Genomic DNA, 17,321 nt, shown 5'->3' on the forward strand with positions numbered 1-17,321 from the left:
AATCACTTTGTTTACACCAAACTGCTGGTGAAGTTAAGCCTAACGGTTAAGAGGTTAATGTTCGGGTTCCGAAATAGCCTTTTTGCGTAGCGGACTCTGGAAAGAAAGTATGTCGTTGCCTCAATGCGGCCATCCATCTTCTGACTTGCGGGACAATTTCGTGCACTTTTAGAGTGGACGTAAGGAGCGGGCTAGAAGGTAATGATCCGAACTTGAGTTTTTGCTCCTACGGTGAGCGATTTAGGAGTTACATAATTCAGAAAGCGTTTGTGCTCACACCGGGATTATCCCGGAATTATTTATATTGCCGTTTATTTTCTTCCTGAATTTCTTTCTCTGTGACCTTTTGGTACACCCAGTTCTTTGGCGAATAGTACCAAAATCAACTCCTGAATTATTTTTTTCAAACGAAATTTCCTATATTTCAAACGAAACTCATTCACCAACTTTTGTGACATACTGTACATGGAAAATTATTGGCTCAACATATTTGAGCATTACTGAAGAAGAATTTTTCCAATGTACCTCTTCACGACTCTGTCATACAGCAGACCTATGAAAGTACACTGATCTGCAAAAGTTAAGGTATAGACGAAAACTATGCGATGAAATAGTTTGCTAAATACCGTACTTTCTAAAACTTCTCAGGTAAATTATCTTTAATGGGATCTCTTCTTCTTCAAGTTCTTTGCCCACAGGCAGGCTCAGCGCTCCATTGACACCATTTTTCCTATATCTTGTGCATTCCTTTTAATTCTTGCATAATTTTTCCTCTACCCATAATTCCAATTCTCCTTCTCCCAATAGCTCTCTTCCCACACATCTTCCCCTCTATCACTTTCCTCAGCATGGTTTCTTTTCTAAAAACATGTCCTATAGAGTTCTTTTGTCTTCTTCTTAGTTCTTTTACTATTGTTCTCTCTTCTTCTACTTTCCTCAAAACTTCCTCATTACTCACTCTGTCCACCAATTTTGCTCTTTCCATTCTCCTCCACACCCACATCTTGATAGCTTCTAGCAGTCTGATCTTCTCTCTTCCCAGTGTCCATGAAACTTCTTCTGTTCCTCTCTTCCCAGTGTCCATCTGAAACTTCTTCTCAACAGTTCTTTTCTATTACTAAATGCCTCTTTGCCATTGAAATTCTTGTTTTTATTTCCTCCAGGCTTTTCCTATTTTCTGTCATTACGCTTCCCAAGTATCTGTATCTGTCCATATGTTCCAATCTTATTCCATCTAATGTTGCATTGATTCTTCTTTCTCCATCAATCCGAACCACAGCTGTCTGTCCCATGTAAGGTTCCCGAATTAGTTTTAAATCTCTTTTATCTAGGCCAATCTTTCCTAGTACTTCCAACAGCTTAACCCAATTCACTCTGTCAAAAGTCTTTTCGAGATCAACAAAACAAATTGCCATATCTTTTCCTATTTCCATGCTTCTTTCTTACTATTCCTATTGCCTCTCTGGTCCCACAACCATCTCTGAACCAGAACTGATCTTCTTCTATGAATTCTCACTCCTTCGTTTTTGCTTTAATGCGTTCTGAGAGATTAATGGAATCAGTAAATAAAAATTGATAAATTGATGATATTTAATGGTAAAATGACAAAGGATTAATATGGAGGAGGACAACACAGTGGCAAGCGATGCCGAAGATGGAATGGCAATTGCTAGTCAATGGTGGTATAGTTTACCCTGACTCCAATGTAAGACTTGCAGCGATTCTGGATGCTGTTGAGGAGAGCTATGAAAAAGCCAGGTGGAAATGATGAGAAGTGTTCTCTTGGTCCACGATGTAGTTGAACATCGTGGACAAGGAGACGATCTCCTGGCTTAATGTGATTGAACATTATTTTTCTGTAAGATGAAATTGTCTCCTATTGCATCAGCATAATATTGGACATATGGATCTAGGATGTCTTATCTAAATCTCTCTGCAGTCACTGCGTCTCCTAAAAACATACACCAGTTGGTGCATCCACCCAAACAAATTCCCGCCAATATTAGCACATTGTTTATTCCCCCAGAAATGTTCCTTAAATGATATCATCATAAATCTGACAGCTCCTTTGTCCCCTTCACATGAGTCTTTGTCTCCAGTCGCTCGTGGATCAAATCTAGCAACATCAGTATGCAACGCACACCGCTACTGGTCATTGGTCGACCAATGCCTGTAACAATTCACACGCTGTGTTTTCTGACAATGGGTAACGGCACACACATGACACTTTGATCATTATATACGGCTGGAATTGAACCATGTTGTTCGAGATGTAAATGTTGAAAAGAAATGAATAAAACAAGGTTGCCGATGGTATCAAACTATTCAATCCCTATTTGGGATCGGATGAAATTTCACAGGTGAGAAATTACTTTGAGGAAACATAATCAAACGCTTGTTAATATAGCTGCGGTTTTGCCATTACTTTTTGAACAACCCTCTAATGTGTAAAATATGTTAAAAAGTAGGTGTGTTGTTTAAGTTTTGGAAAATATCGTAAATGACATAAGCCAGTGAAATTTTGTTTCAAATTTGTTCATGCGTATTTGGAAACGAGGTATGTAGGAGGAGGTTGTAGACTTTAATAGTGGGGTGGGAGAAAATAACCCTGACAAACAGACAACACTCAATACAAACTCTCATTCTGTTACTGAACAGAACGAGATTTTGTTACTGCCTTACACAGGCATTCTGGAAATCAATTTTAAAATAGTGTTTTGACCAATATTATTCCAAGCGATCTGCAAGGTTTCCCATAAATTTTGAAAAGATGGGCGACTTCATGGACTTAACGATCCAGATGATCCCATAAAAGCTCGGTTGGGTTGGCCACCCCAGTAAGGCGACTGGGGTGACAATTGTCCCCTCCTGTTATTTATCCGATCTGATGTTGATGCTATAGGAGACAATTTCATCTTACAGGAAAATAATATTCAAAATGATGTTCTCCTTGTCCAGGATGTTCAACATTGTAGACCAAGAGAACACCTGTTATTTAGTTGCTAGAAAGTCTCTGCACAGCTTGTTGTAGAGCTGTGCTTTGGTCAGTCTTGTTGTAATATAAAATTTCTTCTACAAATTCAAATTGAACAGGTTATTCTTTCAATTCTGACGATGTCATCCACTACAGAAAAACAGAAGCAACATCATGAAAATCATGATGGAACAACCACCATGCTTAACTGTAGGCGCTAACAATGTGTCACAATTTTTTTCTGCAGTTAATTGGCTAACGTATACTCTATGCTTGGATCTAAACATTTCAAATTTGGAATCATTCGTTCGCAACATGTTTTTCCACTCTTCAATTGTCCAATGTTTATGGCCCTTAGCCCAATCCAACCATGAAGTCCTGCTCAAGCAAGCAGGACTTCATGGTCGTGTACCGGTTTGTTTTATATTTGCAACGTTCAGGAATCTTCTACAATATTCTACCACGTTCAGGAGTCTTCTACAATTTTTTGGATTTTTATATCAGAAAATATTTTAATAAAAACTGATAAACAAGTTGTTCCTATTTTTATTAGGCGGAAGTGTATATATATATATATATATATATTTTTTTTTTTTTTTTTTTCTTCATTTGCCTTACTATCACTTTCGACATTCTTTAATGCGACAACCCCCTAACCCCTGGAAAGCGTTTTTTATTTTTTTCCGGGCAAACAAACAATACTGACCCAGATGCGCCATCTGATGGCAGATCGTTGAAACGAATGCCAAACTAATGATGTCCAAACTGTTCTTTACTACGCAGTCTCGAGCAACCAAGCGTAGAAACGCTGCCACAACAGTCGCGCATCCACCTGCCCCGTCGCCCGTCGCGCGAACTGATAGCACCACCGCAGACAGGTGACACCAGATTTTTGTTCCTCCCATCTGGCAACGAGTGTGTGCCGGTACGCCGGCCCCTAAAACTGACTTCTGCGGAATAACAATTTCTCCCGTGCAAAAATAAGAAAAAAAAAAGCAAACGGATGTCTCCTCCCTTGACGTTTCCGCTGTTGGTCACGCACGGTGCCAGCCACCGCCACCGCCGCCGAAAGGGCAGATGTTTGTTGCTGTGGCTCGTGCTCTCTGATCGGGATAAGGCTTGCGGTTGTGATGATTAGCGGGTACTCGGGGGATGGCTGGAAACGCTACTGTTTTCTGCAACAGTTTCCATAAAACTTCCGGTAATGATGGCCACACCGCGCATGCGTAGAGCAAATCGCTTCCAGGAGAATTAGCGTCGGAGTTTTGTAGTTTCTCACCGAGCGTTTAAGGGATTCGCTGCAAGGGGAGGGGGGCATGAACGCTCTCGGGGTACTCCTGAGGGTAATTTGCGCCCATTCAGGTGATCCGAGGTTAATTTAGTCGTAGCGAGCTTGAAAAGATTTTTTTTTTTTATTTATTCTGTTATTATTTGTACATCCAATAAGTCATTCTTCGTCCATCCTCATTTAAAACTTGGTCTGAGGATGTGTGCCTCGCAAACAGACAAACCGACCAGAGAACACACGTTAGAAAGTTTGACGTTTTATAGGAAATCGAGCAATTGATGCGGACTGTATAAAAACCGGGAATGGGAAATCCTGAAGTGGGCAAATAATGGAATATTACCGTTTGAAGGGGGTGAACTCCAAGAGGAAGTACCCCCATTATGCACTTCCTGAAGTAGGGGATTCTAATCGAGCAAATTCAACTCTGTTTTATGAATTTGAGCGAGGTAGTGAGTGGATGAATAAAAGTGCGCTTTAATGAACGGGTCATCCAAGTTTTTGTGACCGCTCCTTCAAAATCCGAAATACTTTCCATCAAGGTTTATCACCATGGAAACATCAGTTCATCGATGAAATGGTTTTTTTGGAAATTAGTGTTTTCTTTTGGAAGCCCATTTCGTGTAGTTATTTCGATAGGGTACAGTTGTTTGGCACGTGCTTTGAGATTCAAAAAAGGGGTCGTGTCATTTGTTTATTTGTGGAGGAGGTGCCTGTTTAATCAAGGCATACCAGAATTGGGGAAGGGAGGCTTTGTAGTTTTTTTTTTTTTTTTTTTTTTACTTAGTGGTTAGTTGATTGGGCAACAGCTAGAGATTTTCTCACCAGGAAATTTTGAGGCTTTCATCCCGAAAAATACCTTAGTTTCCCCGAAGAAAATTCTAAACAAACCAACTCTCTCTCTCAGATGAATTTGAGAGAGAGAAAAAGAATGAAAGAAAAACACAAGAAAGAGAGAAGGAGAGGGGGGAAAAAAGAGAGAGAAAGAAAGAGAGGAAGAAAGACAGTAGCAAGAGAGAAAAAAATTAAAAAAAAACGAGAAAGAAAGCAACCAAGAAAGAAAAAGAGAAAGAAGTAGGAAGACAGAAAGAAAGAATGAATGAAAGAAATAAAAAAGGAGAAAGGGGGAGAGAGAGAAAGAATGAATGAAAAAACACAAAGAGAGAGAGAGAGAGAGAGAGAGAGGAAAAAAGAGAGAAAGAAAGAGTGATAGGGAAGAGAAAGGGGAAGCAAGAGAGAAAAAAAAGAAGAAATAGAGAGGAAAAGAGGGGAAGTTAAAGAGAAAGGGGGTAGCACAAGAGAAAAAGATAAAGAAATAGAGATAGAGAGAGAGAGAGAGAGATCCAGAGACGAAACAAAAGAGAGAAAAAGAGAAAGAAATAGAGAGAGAGAGAGAGAGAAAGAGAGAGAGAGAGAGAGAGAGAGAGAGAGAGAGAGAGAGAGATAAAGAGACGAAACAAAAGAGAGAAAAAGAGAAAGAAATAGAGAGAGAGAGAGAGAAAGAGAGAGAGAGAGGAAGAATAAGAGAAAAAAAGAGAGAAAGAAAGAGAGGAATAAAAAGAGAAAGAAAGAGAGAGAGACAGGAAGCAAAAGAGAGAAAGAGAGGAAAGCAAAGAGAAAAAGAGAAAGAATGAATGAATGAAAGAAAGGGGGGAGAGAAAAAAGGAAAAAAATAGAAAAAGAGAAAGAGAGAGCGAGGAAGAGGGGAAGCAATACTGAAAATGAGAAAGAAAGAATGAATGAAAGAGAGAAAAATGGAAAAAAAGAAAAAGAGAAAGAGAGAGAGAGAAAGAGAGGGAGTAGCAAAAGGAAAGAATGAAAGAAAGAAAGAAAGAAAACGAGAAAAAGCAACAAACAAAGAAAAAGAGAGAGAAGTAGCGATAAAGAGGGAATGAATGAAAGAAAGAAAAAGGTGAAAGAAAGGCAGGGCGAGAGAGAGAGAGAGGGAGAGAGAGAGAGAGAGAGAGAGAGAGAGAGAGATAGAGAGAGAGAGAGAGAGAGAGAGAGAGAGAATGAATGAATTAATTAGAGCAAAATGAGAGATAGAAAAAATTTTAAAAAAAGAGGGAGAAGAAATAAAGGAAAAGAGCGAAAAGAAAGAGTGGAATTGAGAAAGAAAGAAAGAACGAAAGAGAGAGAGAGAGAGAGAGAGAGAGAGAGAGAGAGAGAGAGAGAGAGAGAGAGAGAGATTATTTTGTCTGTTTCCTGTCGATCACTGACACAAACTGACTTTTCTTTTCCTTTATTCCCTCGAGTTTGTCTGTCTTCGCCCCCCCCCCCCTTCACCTGAGATTCTGTCCATCCACGTCTTCCTGTCTGCGATAATGTGAGCCGTAATTTACTTCTTGCTTATCGGCGGAGATAAACAAGTTGTGTGCACTTTGAAAATTACCCAAAACGAGAGCAATGGAGCCGGCCCGGGATTACAGTCTGGTAATTGGAGGTTGTTACTGCACCTGCCTGCCAAGTGTCCAGGGCCCGTGGATAAAGTACCCGAAGCTAACTTGAGCGGCACGAACTGCTCTCAGCGATCGAAGGTTGGTCCCGGCAGGGTCTGCACCACTTTGCTTTACGAACTTCATATATTATTAAGGGCGCATCACCTGCTAATAAATGTCCATCCTCCTTTATCCCGCTCGCGCCAATCAACAATCCCTATCCTTACTAACGGATCATTTGTTTTTCTTCTTTTTCATTCTCATCATGTTTGGAAGAAAGCAGGGAATCCCAACTGTTCTCCATAAACAGAAATTGCGAATTAATGTTTATCTTTATTTCTTCTTTTTTCCAAGTGACAGATGGAAATAAACATCACCATGAGGGTATTCTTGGTTTATGATTTGGCTTTTATCAGCCCGTAAACACAAGAGTTCCAAACGATGCGTCCATTAAATAATCGTCTTCTTGACACAAAATGGCGAATCAAAGTACAAATACCTCCATTATAGGACCTCCCCACGCTCGCCTTTTCATAGGAATCGTCAAAATCTCGCTCTCCTATCAGAAAGTACACTATCCTGCCAAAAGTCACGGTATCTTGTAGCTAAGAACAAAATACGCATTTATTCAGAGAAATGAATTCAACATTGACCATTTTCGGCTGTAATGACTGCTTCAATGCGCATTGGAAAACCTGTTGGTATTGTGTTCCACTTTAAAGAATTTTCGAGGTTTATTAATGAAGAAGGTCATTTTGGTGGTACCCTAATTCCTCTCCAAAGATGTTCAGTTTGGGTTGAGATCATATTCCATTCGGCCACCGCAGTTTACCGATATTATTCCCTTAAAACTTCGGATTAGTCAAGTTCCTCCAAAGTACATGCGTAGTTGTGTCCCCCCCCCCCCGAGATGTAGACGGGCACTGTGCAGGCTTTCCAGGTGACAAGTGTCCAGAAACAACTAAACAACATAACAACACACGCATTGCACAAACGTAACATTACACACATTTCTGGCCTTTTACAGAGTTCTGTATTCATCAAAGTGCACCAAGGTGGAGTTGAACTGACGTTCAGGAGTCGTGTAACGTGAGGTGCTGCTCTTTTTGAAAAATGTGCCCTATATTATAACGATTATATGGAAGAAAGAAGTGTCATAATATAGGACACAAACAATTGTCCAGAACATCAACTTAAGACGGAGAATTCGTGTTACGTATATTGAGAGCATGTACATAGTCCGTTCACAAGCGAATCAAGATTTGTGCGCGCTACTTTCTATTAAACAGCACCTCTAAAAATGGTGGGTTCTAAGGATAGTTTTTCTATATTTGTAGGAAACTCGAGATGATCTTTTAGAATACTTGAATGTTATTCTTTCCGATGGTTGAGCTTTCGACAAACACAGAGTGATGATCAAAAAAAAAAAAAAAAAACACAGTTCAGATAATGTTCAATCAGTGGTCACCAGCCCTCGGTTATCCAATAAGCAAATAGAGATATTTGAAGCAGCGTGTTAATGTGGTGGATCGAAGTAAAAAGAACTGTTAATCCTAGGTTGTTCCCTAAGATCTGTAGTTGTTGTTGTTGTTGTAGGGTTTTAGGAGCATCAGTGACTAAGGCCATATTGCTCCTTGTATACTGCCTGTAAATTGGGTGTGTTCTGAAGTCGATTTTCTGTTTACTGGATGAAAAACCCGAGTTTCCGGAATAAAAACCATGCTACCATCGCCTGAGACCTACTAACTCAGTCACGTTGTGAAAAGGGGCAATAAAAATTCCTCAGGTCATCGGCGGGGCTAGAATTCAAGTCTTTTCCACCCAGTGTAGGGAGGACAGCAATTCTACCAACTGTGTTACCCACGAGGACTCCCTAGGATCTCCCTCATAAGTGTTATAAATCTGATTTGTATGGAACTGTAAATGCAATAGTTCAAAAGGGATGGAGCCCTAATCCGAGTAATCCTCATAGTGTTTCAAGGTAGCAAATAAAAATATTCTGTTCGGATAATGTTTCTTACCCTAGGACCCTGTAGATTCGATTGGAGGTGTTCCCAAGGGTAGTGTGAATTCCTACAGAACACTCAGAAAAGAAGTACATAGTACACAAAGTCATTTCACTGAAACAGTTCTCGAAAATTAAAAACGTGAAGCACGTGCTCTCTATTTCCGCTTTAATTGAAACATGCGCTTTGTGCGAAAAGCATCACTATAATTGGCAATTCCCCATATTTCTCGCTAAACATGGGGGTCCACAAGAGCCCAAAGATTAAAGCGTAATAATCTTAGGAACTGAAATATCGTTTTAAGAATTGGTTTTTTCTTTAAAGAAAAAGTTTTTCTTTAAAGCTTTCCTAATTCTAATTTTTGAAAAACCAGTGGAAATCTATCCTGAATATCAAATGCATTAAAATACACTTCCTCATTTCAAAACAAGCTTCGTTACGGTTACTAGAATAAAGTTCTTCTCTTTTTACTTTTCGTTTACCAAGAAATTCTGTTAAAACAGGTCGTTCGTCTTATTTTAAAATTACCATCTGATAAATAGTTCTTATTGTGTCTTGAAGTGTGATACAGCGCCATTCGTTTCATCGAATCCTCACCATATGCTTACTCTAACAATATAAGCGTTTCAGATGGAGATTCTTTTCAGGGAGTAGCATGATTTTTTCTCCCGAAAACTTGGGTTTTTCGTTCAAAAAACAGAAAATCGAAAACCTTACTACTACAACAACATATTTTCAGAGGGCAGGCCTTCTAGATAAGAACCTTGAAAATTACGTAAAACATTTCTCTCTCTCATTCTCTCTGTCACGATGAGAACTAGAAAACTGTCAACATTTCCCACAGAGGATGTCAACTGCGAAACAGACTCCGTGCAACTGTCATTGAGAGCTCATTAGTGTAAGCGGATTTCCAGTTTTCATCAATAGGCGACTCGATCCGAAATGTGGAGAACAATTAATCACGAGGGCAAGGTACGCTAACACACCAAACCTGTCTGTTTGTACGCTCATCCTTCAGAAAATGACAAAATGCTTTCTCTCTTTCTCCTTGCGCTGCTGCTGTCGTCTCCACGTTTACTGCAGGGAGAAAGACAAAAACAAAACAAAAAAAAAAAAAAAGAAAAGTGCCGCCTGCGACCTGAATTAGTTTAATTAATGAAACCGCTCAGACAAAACGATGTCATGACCCTCTATTTATCTAGATATTATCCTCGTATCACTCGAGTACGCAATTACATTAATAATATCACAGCAAAACAAATCGAGCTTAACTCGTTCCTGTTATTATTGTAAACTGTAAGAGTGCATTGTGGTTTGGACAACTATTTTTAATTACATGTATTTTATCACGTGCTACATTTGGTAAATATTTGTAACTTGTTTAACGAATGCTTTTTTACCCTTAATGTTTCTTAAACAGGTCGACAACTTCTCTACACTTGTGCAAATAGCTGAAATGAGAAGGTTTCTATTGTATGTTTAGATACTCAGGGGAAACGAAAATTAACATCTTGTGCGCAAGCGCATTTAGTTGATGATTCTGACAAGTGAATAAATGTGGATTCTGGCTTAATTTTTTGAATTAATTAACTTAAATTCTGAAATAATCTGAAATTATCGTGATTTTACTCTAAGGTTGCAAGTAATTGGGTCTAGGAGGAATAAAATAAATCAGAGTAGGGCTAGCACAATAATAACCCGCTAGAAGTCGTCATAAACAAAGTTTTATAAACATAACTATAAATGTTAGTAAATTTTAACATAAAGTGGCAAATTTTTGGCAAATAAAGTTGGTAAATATTTGTATAACGTGTTTTACGAATCCTTTTTTCCCATTAATGTTTGTTAAGCAGGTCAGCAACTTCCTCTACCCTTGTGCAAATAGCTGAAATGAGATGTTTTCTATTGCATGTTTACATACTCAGAGGAAACGGAAATTAACACCTTGTGCGCAAGCGCACTTATTTGATGTTTCAGACCAGTAAATAAATGTGGATTCTGGCTTAATTTTTTGAGTTAATTTATTTAATTTCTGAAATCATCGTGATTTTACTCTAAGGTGTAAGATTGCAAGTAATTGGTTCTATGAGAAAAATAAAATAAATAAATAAGAACAGTGCTAGTACAGTAATTGGCCTAGAAGTCATGATAAACAAAGTTTTATAAACGTGAACTATAAATGTTAGTAAAACGTGTAACTGTAATGTAAAGTGGCAGATAAGTGTAAAATGCAGAATGCGCCCTCTGGTGGTATCAGTGGCAATATTTCTTCACATTGATGTTTTTATTTCTTAATATTTGCGGCACGATTATGAAGCATTCGGTGATAATGTGATTAAATCGTAGATTTAAAAAATAAAATTGTACGCCCAGTTTCTCTTTTTCTTTCGTGCGATCCGATCTCGGAAGCTGATTTTGACGCAGGAATTAACACTTCGTGCGAGTAAGATTAGATTGTATCCCGTGGTGAGTAAAAGGAAGTGAATCGTTCTGCCGAATCCGAACGAATTATGAGTGTTTTTTTCTGTTTCATCATCAAGATAAAGTTCCATCTTACATAATATCCCGCGCGTTTCCTTGTTTGGATTCCTCGCACCCTCCGTCTGAATGCAAATAAGTACTTTCTTATCTCCTCCGACTCCCAGGAGCTCTCCATGCTCTTCTTAATGGCAACTAATATCCCGCTGCCAATGCACGAGCGTAGAGACGGCACTCGTCGCCAGGAATAACAACAGACAGCGTAGCATGCGGAGCACGTAGGAAGCCGACTTGTCCCAGTTCGTCAAGGCTGAAAACTCGCTCACAACAATCCTCCGCTCCCTCCGTCAAACTGTCCGGTCCATCTGCTAACTATCACGCGCAGTTGCCCGGCTGTCCCTCCCTTAGGCCAACGAGAGCGACTTCCATGGTCTAACACGGTCATGGCCACGCCCAGAGCTTCAAACCCGCGCCTCTTTCGCTCTCTCCTCCGTCCAGGTGCGCCATCTAGCGGACAGGTGAGTAGCCACCTGTTGAACGCGGGGATGGGCACCGTCTCTCCCGTCAGATCTCTAGTAATGAGTCAAAGGAACACACGTGTAAAACGTGGTCTCCTGCCACCGTGCCTTACGTCATCCCAAACATCTCGTGTTCTACTCGCGTTTCTTCCCTTCGGTAGTCCATGTCCAAGATCGTATCGGACCCCGAGATAGCAATTCATAAAACAAACAAGAATTCACCATCAGTTCTCCTTCCCTCCCGCTGTCTTTTTTATATTTGTGCGCTTATGAAACTCAATTAACTGTTTACAAGTGGTTGGAGGCGGGTCGCGAGGGCCGATGGTTAGAGAGAGACACTATGGAGACTTGTGTAGTTATCCCCTCAGAGTTCAACCTGGTCCTTACAACGGGACAGGCCGACAGGAAGAGCAACAAGATCTACGAAATGGGTGTATCTGTGTGGAGCAACCAAAGAATACCGCGGGGCACTCGTTTTTTGCCTTTCCAAGGAACCATCAGACTAGACAAGCTAGAAGTTTACACGTACTTGGACGACAACGATGTAAGTATCTTGATGTTTCTGTTCTAGTTAACGGTAATGAGCGCGGCCCTTTATCGTGCAATAATTACCGCCAAGTGAATTTCAACCCGTGTTTAATTCAATGACCGTTTTCAAAGATGCATAAATATACCAGTTATTTGTCAGTAAAAAAATGCGCCATTTACGTGTCACGTGAGCGTGGAATTAACATTAAATTGCGGGTCCAAACGAAATGTATTATCTTTTGGTGTTAAAAAATAATAAGGTCGCGAGACTTGCACATTGTGTATTAGAGGAAATGACGTAGCCGTCTTCTGCTTAAAGTTCAGACAATGACGTCACAATGAAACATTTATCACACTTTAACCCAGGGCAGATTTTGAGCTAAATGGTGCCCACAAAAGTACTGTCCAACAGGAAGTATAAATTTATTTAAAAACCTGAATTCCTATAACAAACGCGACCAATTTAAATTATTTTATTTATTTAGATTTAATATCCGACCTGTCTCTTTGTGTGTTTTTGTAGCTCCTGCTGCTTTCCTTTCTCTATTTTCTTTTTCTTTTTCCACTGGACAGAAAAACAATAAATGTTCCTAGAAGAGACACAGTTTTATTTTAAAAAGAACGGATCTCCTTTTAGCTAACTGTCAACGATACTTTCACATGCTGTTCCACACGTGTACCCATGCACATCCATAATGTTCTACATATAATAATCCCTTTCTTTTTTTTTGTATCCCCCCTCGTAATTGTACATGAGCAAACACTTAAACGATACTCAATGGATTGCACACATCGATGATCACTTGACTCTGAGTAACTCTCCCTTATTAGCGCAGTCAACCACAACCAAGCCCGCTTTAATGACAACATTCGTTTCAAGTGCTTATGACTGGGCTTTCTGAAAGTGCCGAAGTCCTAACAAAATCCCTAATTTCAGGGTACAGCGTGGATTATGTCAGTTAGGAAATAAATACTCAACAGTGTGCTGCCACGGGGTTTCAAGGGACATCCGTGAATTTTTATCAATTCTTGATCAAAGGAGGCGAATCCTCAAAAGCGTACTGTGAATATTTCAGAGCATTTCTTAATCCGATATCTGCATGAGATAATAATTCATCTAATCATAATTGGAAACTTTACCAAAGTTGGTTCCCCTTTTTGAGGTCAATGAAGTTTAAACAATCTTCTCGAAATTTATAGAATATTTAACATAAACTGTCAATGGACAAAATTTCTAGTTCTTTTCGAACGAATCTTTCGAAGAAAAGCATTACACACTCAAGAGAATCAGAATACAATGGCAATGCTGATAATCAAAAAAACGAAAATGCTACTAAGCCTTTTTTTCAACTAAGTATCCTAAAATTCAATGAAAGGGGCGCTGCAATTAAAAACAGATTTTGGCGTAGCATTCGAAGACTAATGAATAGAATCTGTAGATGTTGCTAACAGCTTAATCATTTATGAATCGAAAATCAAACACTAATGAATTAAATCGAAATCAGTCATTGAAGACGTAATTATTTAAATTTTACTACGAAATTATTATGACCCGTCTACCCCTGGTAATAAGAATCAATATCGGATCGTGGATCCCTAAAATAGTGTAACTTTGGGAAGCTCCTTTAAATAAGGAGCTTCCCAAAATTACACTGAAGAATGTTCATAAAAATTCATATATTTTATATACAGCCAGTTTTAAATAAATATTTTAGTTATAATCCGGCCCTCTCAAGGAAAATATGGAAGTGTTATTAGTACGCACAGTGTGTCAAACACACCACCCCGGAATTTCAAAGCCCGATGTTGAAATAGAACCACAATAAAATAAATTGGAATTCCCAGAAAAAATTTCCCCAATCATTGAGTAAATATTAGAATATCAATGACATTTGAGTATCTTAATAAAATATTCATAAGAATCTTGTCTTGTAAAGTTAGATACTATGAAAATTATTTTAAGATATACAAATGTTTATATATTTTGTGAAGTCCCGTTTTTGAATCTTTGGACAGTATCTGCTGCCTATAACATTTCTTGGGATTCCATCCCTTAAGCCCCGTTTTAAATTAGGGCTGCAAATATGAGTAATTCTCACTATTATACCCAAATTCACTTCTCCAGTAATTAAATTTTGACCCCCTTGCTTTTCGCCATAACGAAGATTGACTTTAAGGTGAAGCAATCAAGAAAATATAACCACGTTAACATCTAAGACTTAATATTCACTTCATTTAAGGTCAATCCTAGATAACCTGCTATATATTAGTTTATGGACCCATAGGTTTATGGGCTCTTTAAAACATAGTCCCCTAGGCATTAGGCATAGCTTAATGCCTAAGAGCCTATGTCTTTAATCTTAATATAATCACCTCTGATCTCTGTTCCTGAGTCTTCCGTTTGATCCCAAGTGTTCACTCGGGATGATTAATCATCCTCATCATCATCATTAAATTGGAATATGCATTGAGCCAGAAGGAAACCTTCCAATAGCCAAAGTGTCGTGGACATGACCTACAGTTTTTAATATTCTTATAGAGAGTAATCCTGTGGTCAATCTATATTTTTGAGCCCTCGCCTAGCACAGTAGAATCACTGTTCTCCCCACATCGGGTAGAAAAGACCTGAGTTTGAGTCCGGTCGATGAGGTGAGGAAATTTTATGGGCCTTTTTCACAACTTGGCTGAGTTAATCTAGCTCAGGCGAGAGTAGCATGTTTTTTTGTCCCGGAAACTAGGGTTTTTCATCCAGCAGAAAATCGACAACAGAACATACTCAATTTACAAACGATATACACGGAGCAATATGACCTTAGTCGCTGATGCTTCTGAAACCCTACTATTACTATAGTTCTCTTCCAGAAGGAACATGGACAAGTCTAGTCAACATTAGTCCTAAATTGAATCTTTACGAAACAGTACAGGCAGACGCAGACTGACGTAGATGTCACAATGTCCTCTATGAACTCCCACGGCTCACTTTCGCTACAATTTTTTTTACTAAACAGAGCTTATGTGGTATGCAATTTTAGGCTTAGCTTGAATGTCACCGCCTAATTTTTTGATGTTCTAAAAGAAGATAAAAAACAAACCCAGGAACTTTATGTATTCTTGAAGGCCAGTAAGGCGTTGGTAGCGTTCACCTTGAAGCCAGAAAGAGCAAGGTTTTTCTTCTATTTCTACCCCTTCAGGGTATAAAACCTGTCTCGATGAAGGGTTGGATTCTTCGGGCGATGGGACAGACGATGAGCCCTTTCTTGATGGTTTAGATGCCTGACGTTAATTCTACCAGTTTAAAATTTCGGTAGCTCTACTCTAATAGTTGCTTGGCATCGAAGCTGGCAAATGTACCATTTTTTCCCCCTGTAGTGGCTTAAGAGACTGCATTTAGAATCCTCGCTATCGCATCATTTAAAAGCTAATTACAGACAATTAACATGAGCGGAAATCGATGTCTTTGAAGCCAGTCATCTACATACGCATCATTAGGGCATCTTCGTAGCACTCCGTAGCCTGTTTTATACCTCATCGATGTAAGATCAAAATTACTCAGGGTAGTCCGATAACGACCGACAATCCACACAATGAACAGGTAGCTAATTACATAGTGGACATAGCAGGATTGAGATCCAAGTTACAAAGACCTTGGCATAATCACCACTATAACCGTTGAATAATTCAACTTTCAATTTTCTTTGTTTTGACGACTTTGTTCCCTGGTTCAATACTTCGATCTTAAAGACGCAAGTCACAATTTGCATCGTTAATATCGAAGTACTTGGACACCAGTACTCCATTTAGTTTTAAATACCAGAAAACGTCGATGAAGTAGGATCCTCAAAGCCTGGATTTGTAGACGCCACATTGTTCAACACGGCAAGAAAAAGCCTGGTAGTCCTTGCGTCCGAAGGACAAAGTATCATCTGAATTTCCTCGTTTGCCCATCTCGCCTGTAACTCCAATTCCAGGTAGAAGCGAACGAACCGGCCGCTTTCGTTTCGTACAGCGCTGGTGACGGATGCAACCGCTACCGCCCGTCGGGAGCGGAGGCTAGCCGTCGACAGTGCCACCGCCGTCAGCCGTGGGCTTTTTGCGACTATAAACAGCGGGAATCTGCGGATTACGGCAGGAAGGTTGTGTTCCAGGTGACGGCAGAAGACACGGGTGTCAGCAGCGAGCCTACAGTTCATTTCTCTAACGCTTCCCAATGAAAGAACCTCCATTTTTTTCTTGTACGTTGGCTCCGTGTCACGGAGGTACGCGAAGAAGGCTCGCCAGAATCTCAAGGTGTGAAGGAATGAATGATGATAGAGCCGTCTTCTAGCTTTCTTTTTTTGTTTTTGTTTTTTGTTTCCAAGGAAAACTTATGAAGTGCTGCTCTCTGTAGGCCAACTAGCTTTTCCGTCAATTAGAACTGTGGTAAAGTTTAAAGTACAGAGCAAAGTTTGACGTTTACAAGACCACCCTATCGATGCAACATCATCATTTGGACGGGCCCAAAAACTTGAGTTGTGAATCTCGCATAAGATGGCGCCACCTTCTCGCCAAAGTCTTATTAATATGGCTTTACGACAGAATAAAAAAAGGAAGCAAAAGCACAGCCACCATTAAAAAATAATCAGGAAATTCCTTCGTCCACTCTCTGTAATTATGATTTGAGGTTAACGTGATGAGACCTTTCCTTGGTACCTGAACAAAGTATCAGATGTTCCACAGAAAATATTGATGATATTCCACTGATATACAACAGATATATAGCTACCAAAATACTCCTTCCTTTATGGCACAGTTCATGCAGTTTTTGGTAACTGATAAATGTTAACCTCACGAGCCACAAGTTCTGATAGCTTTCTCTCCACAATGTTCCAAATTTTGCTGTCACAATTCAGTCCCAGACAGCCAGCAGTAAGTTGCGTGATCAACTTTTATGTCATATCCCAAAGCAGTCTGGGAACAAATTGCTGGAGAAATTACTTACTCAAGAGTCACTTATTTAAGCCGAAGTGGCCATAAATGAATATGACAATCCCAAAACCAATTGTCTAAGATACTAGCCATTCTCCGTAGTAACCACCTCTGGTTATGTGTCGCTGA

The 17,321-nt window shown here is 39.5% G+C and overlaps 1 protein-coding gene across 1 annotated transcript in view; it reads left to right on the top strand.

Annotated features, from left to right (window-relative positions):
* The first annotated feature begins 11,769 nt into the window (after nucleotides 1-11,769).
* The window catches only part of LOC150080060 (uncharacterized), a 123,657-nt gene continuing 118,105 nt past the window's right edge, over nucleotides 11,770-17,321 (top strand). Inside the window, exon 1 of the mRNA XM_090381113.1 lies at nucleotides 11,770-12,243. Coding sequence (XP_090237239.1) covers nucleotides 12,040-12,243 — 204 coding nt within the window. The 5' untranslated portion in view covers nucleotides 11,770-12,039. The remainder of the gene's footprint in view (nucleotides 12,244-17,321) is intronic.

This window comes from Mastigoproctus giganteus, chromosome 9 (genome assembly GCF_048544385.1).
Source record: "Mastigoproctus giganteus isolate SK-2022 chromosome 9, ASM4854438v1, whole genome shotgun sequence".
In the NCBI taxonomy this organism is placed as follows: Eukaryota; Metazoa; Arthropoda; class Arachnida; order Uropygi; family Thelyphonidae; genus Mastigoproctus; species Mastigoproctus giganteus.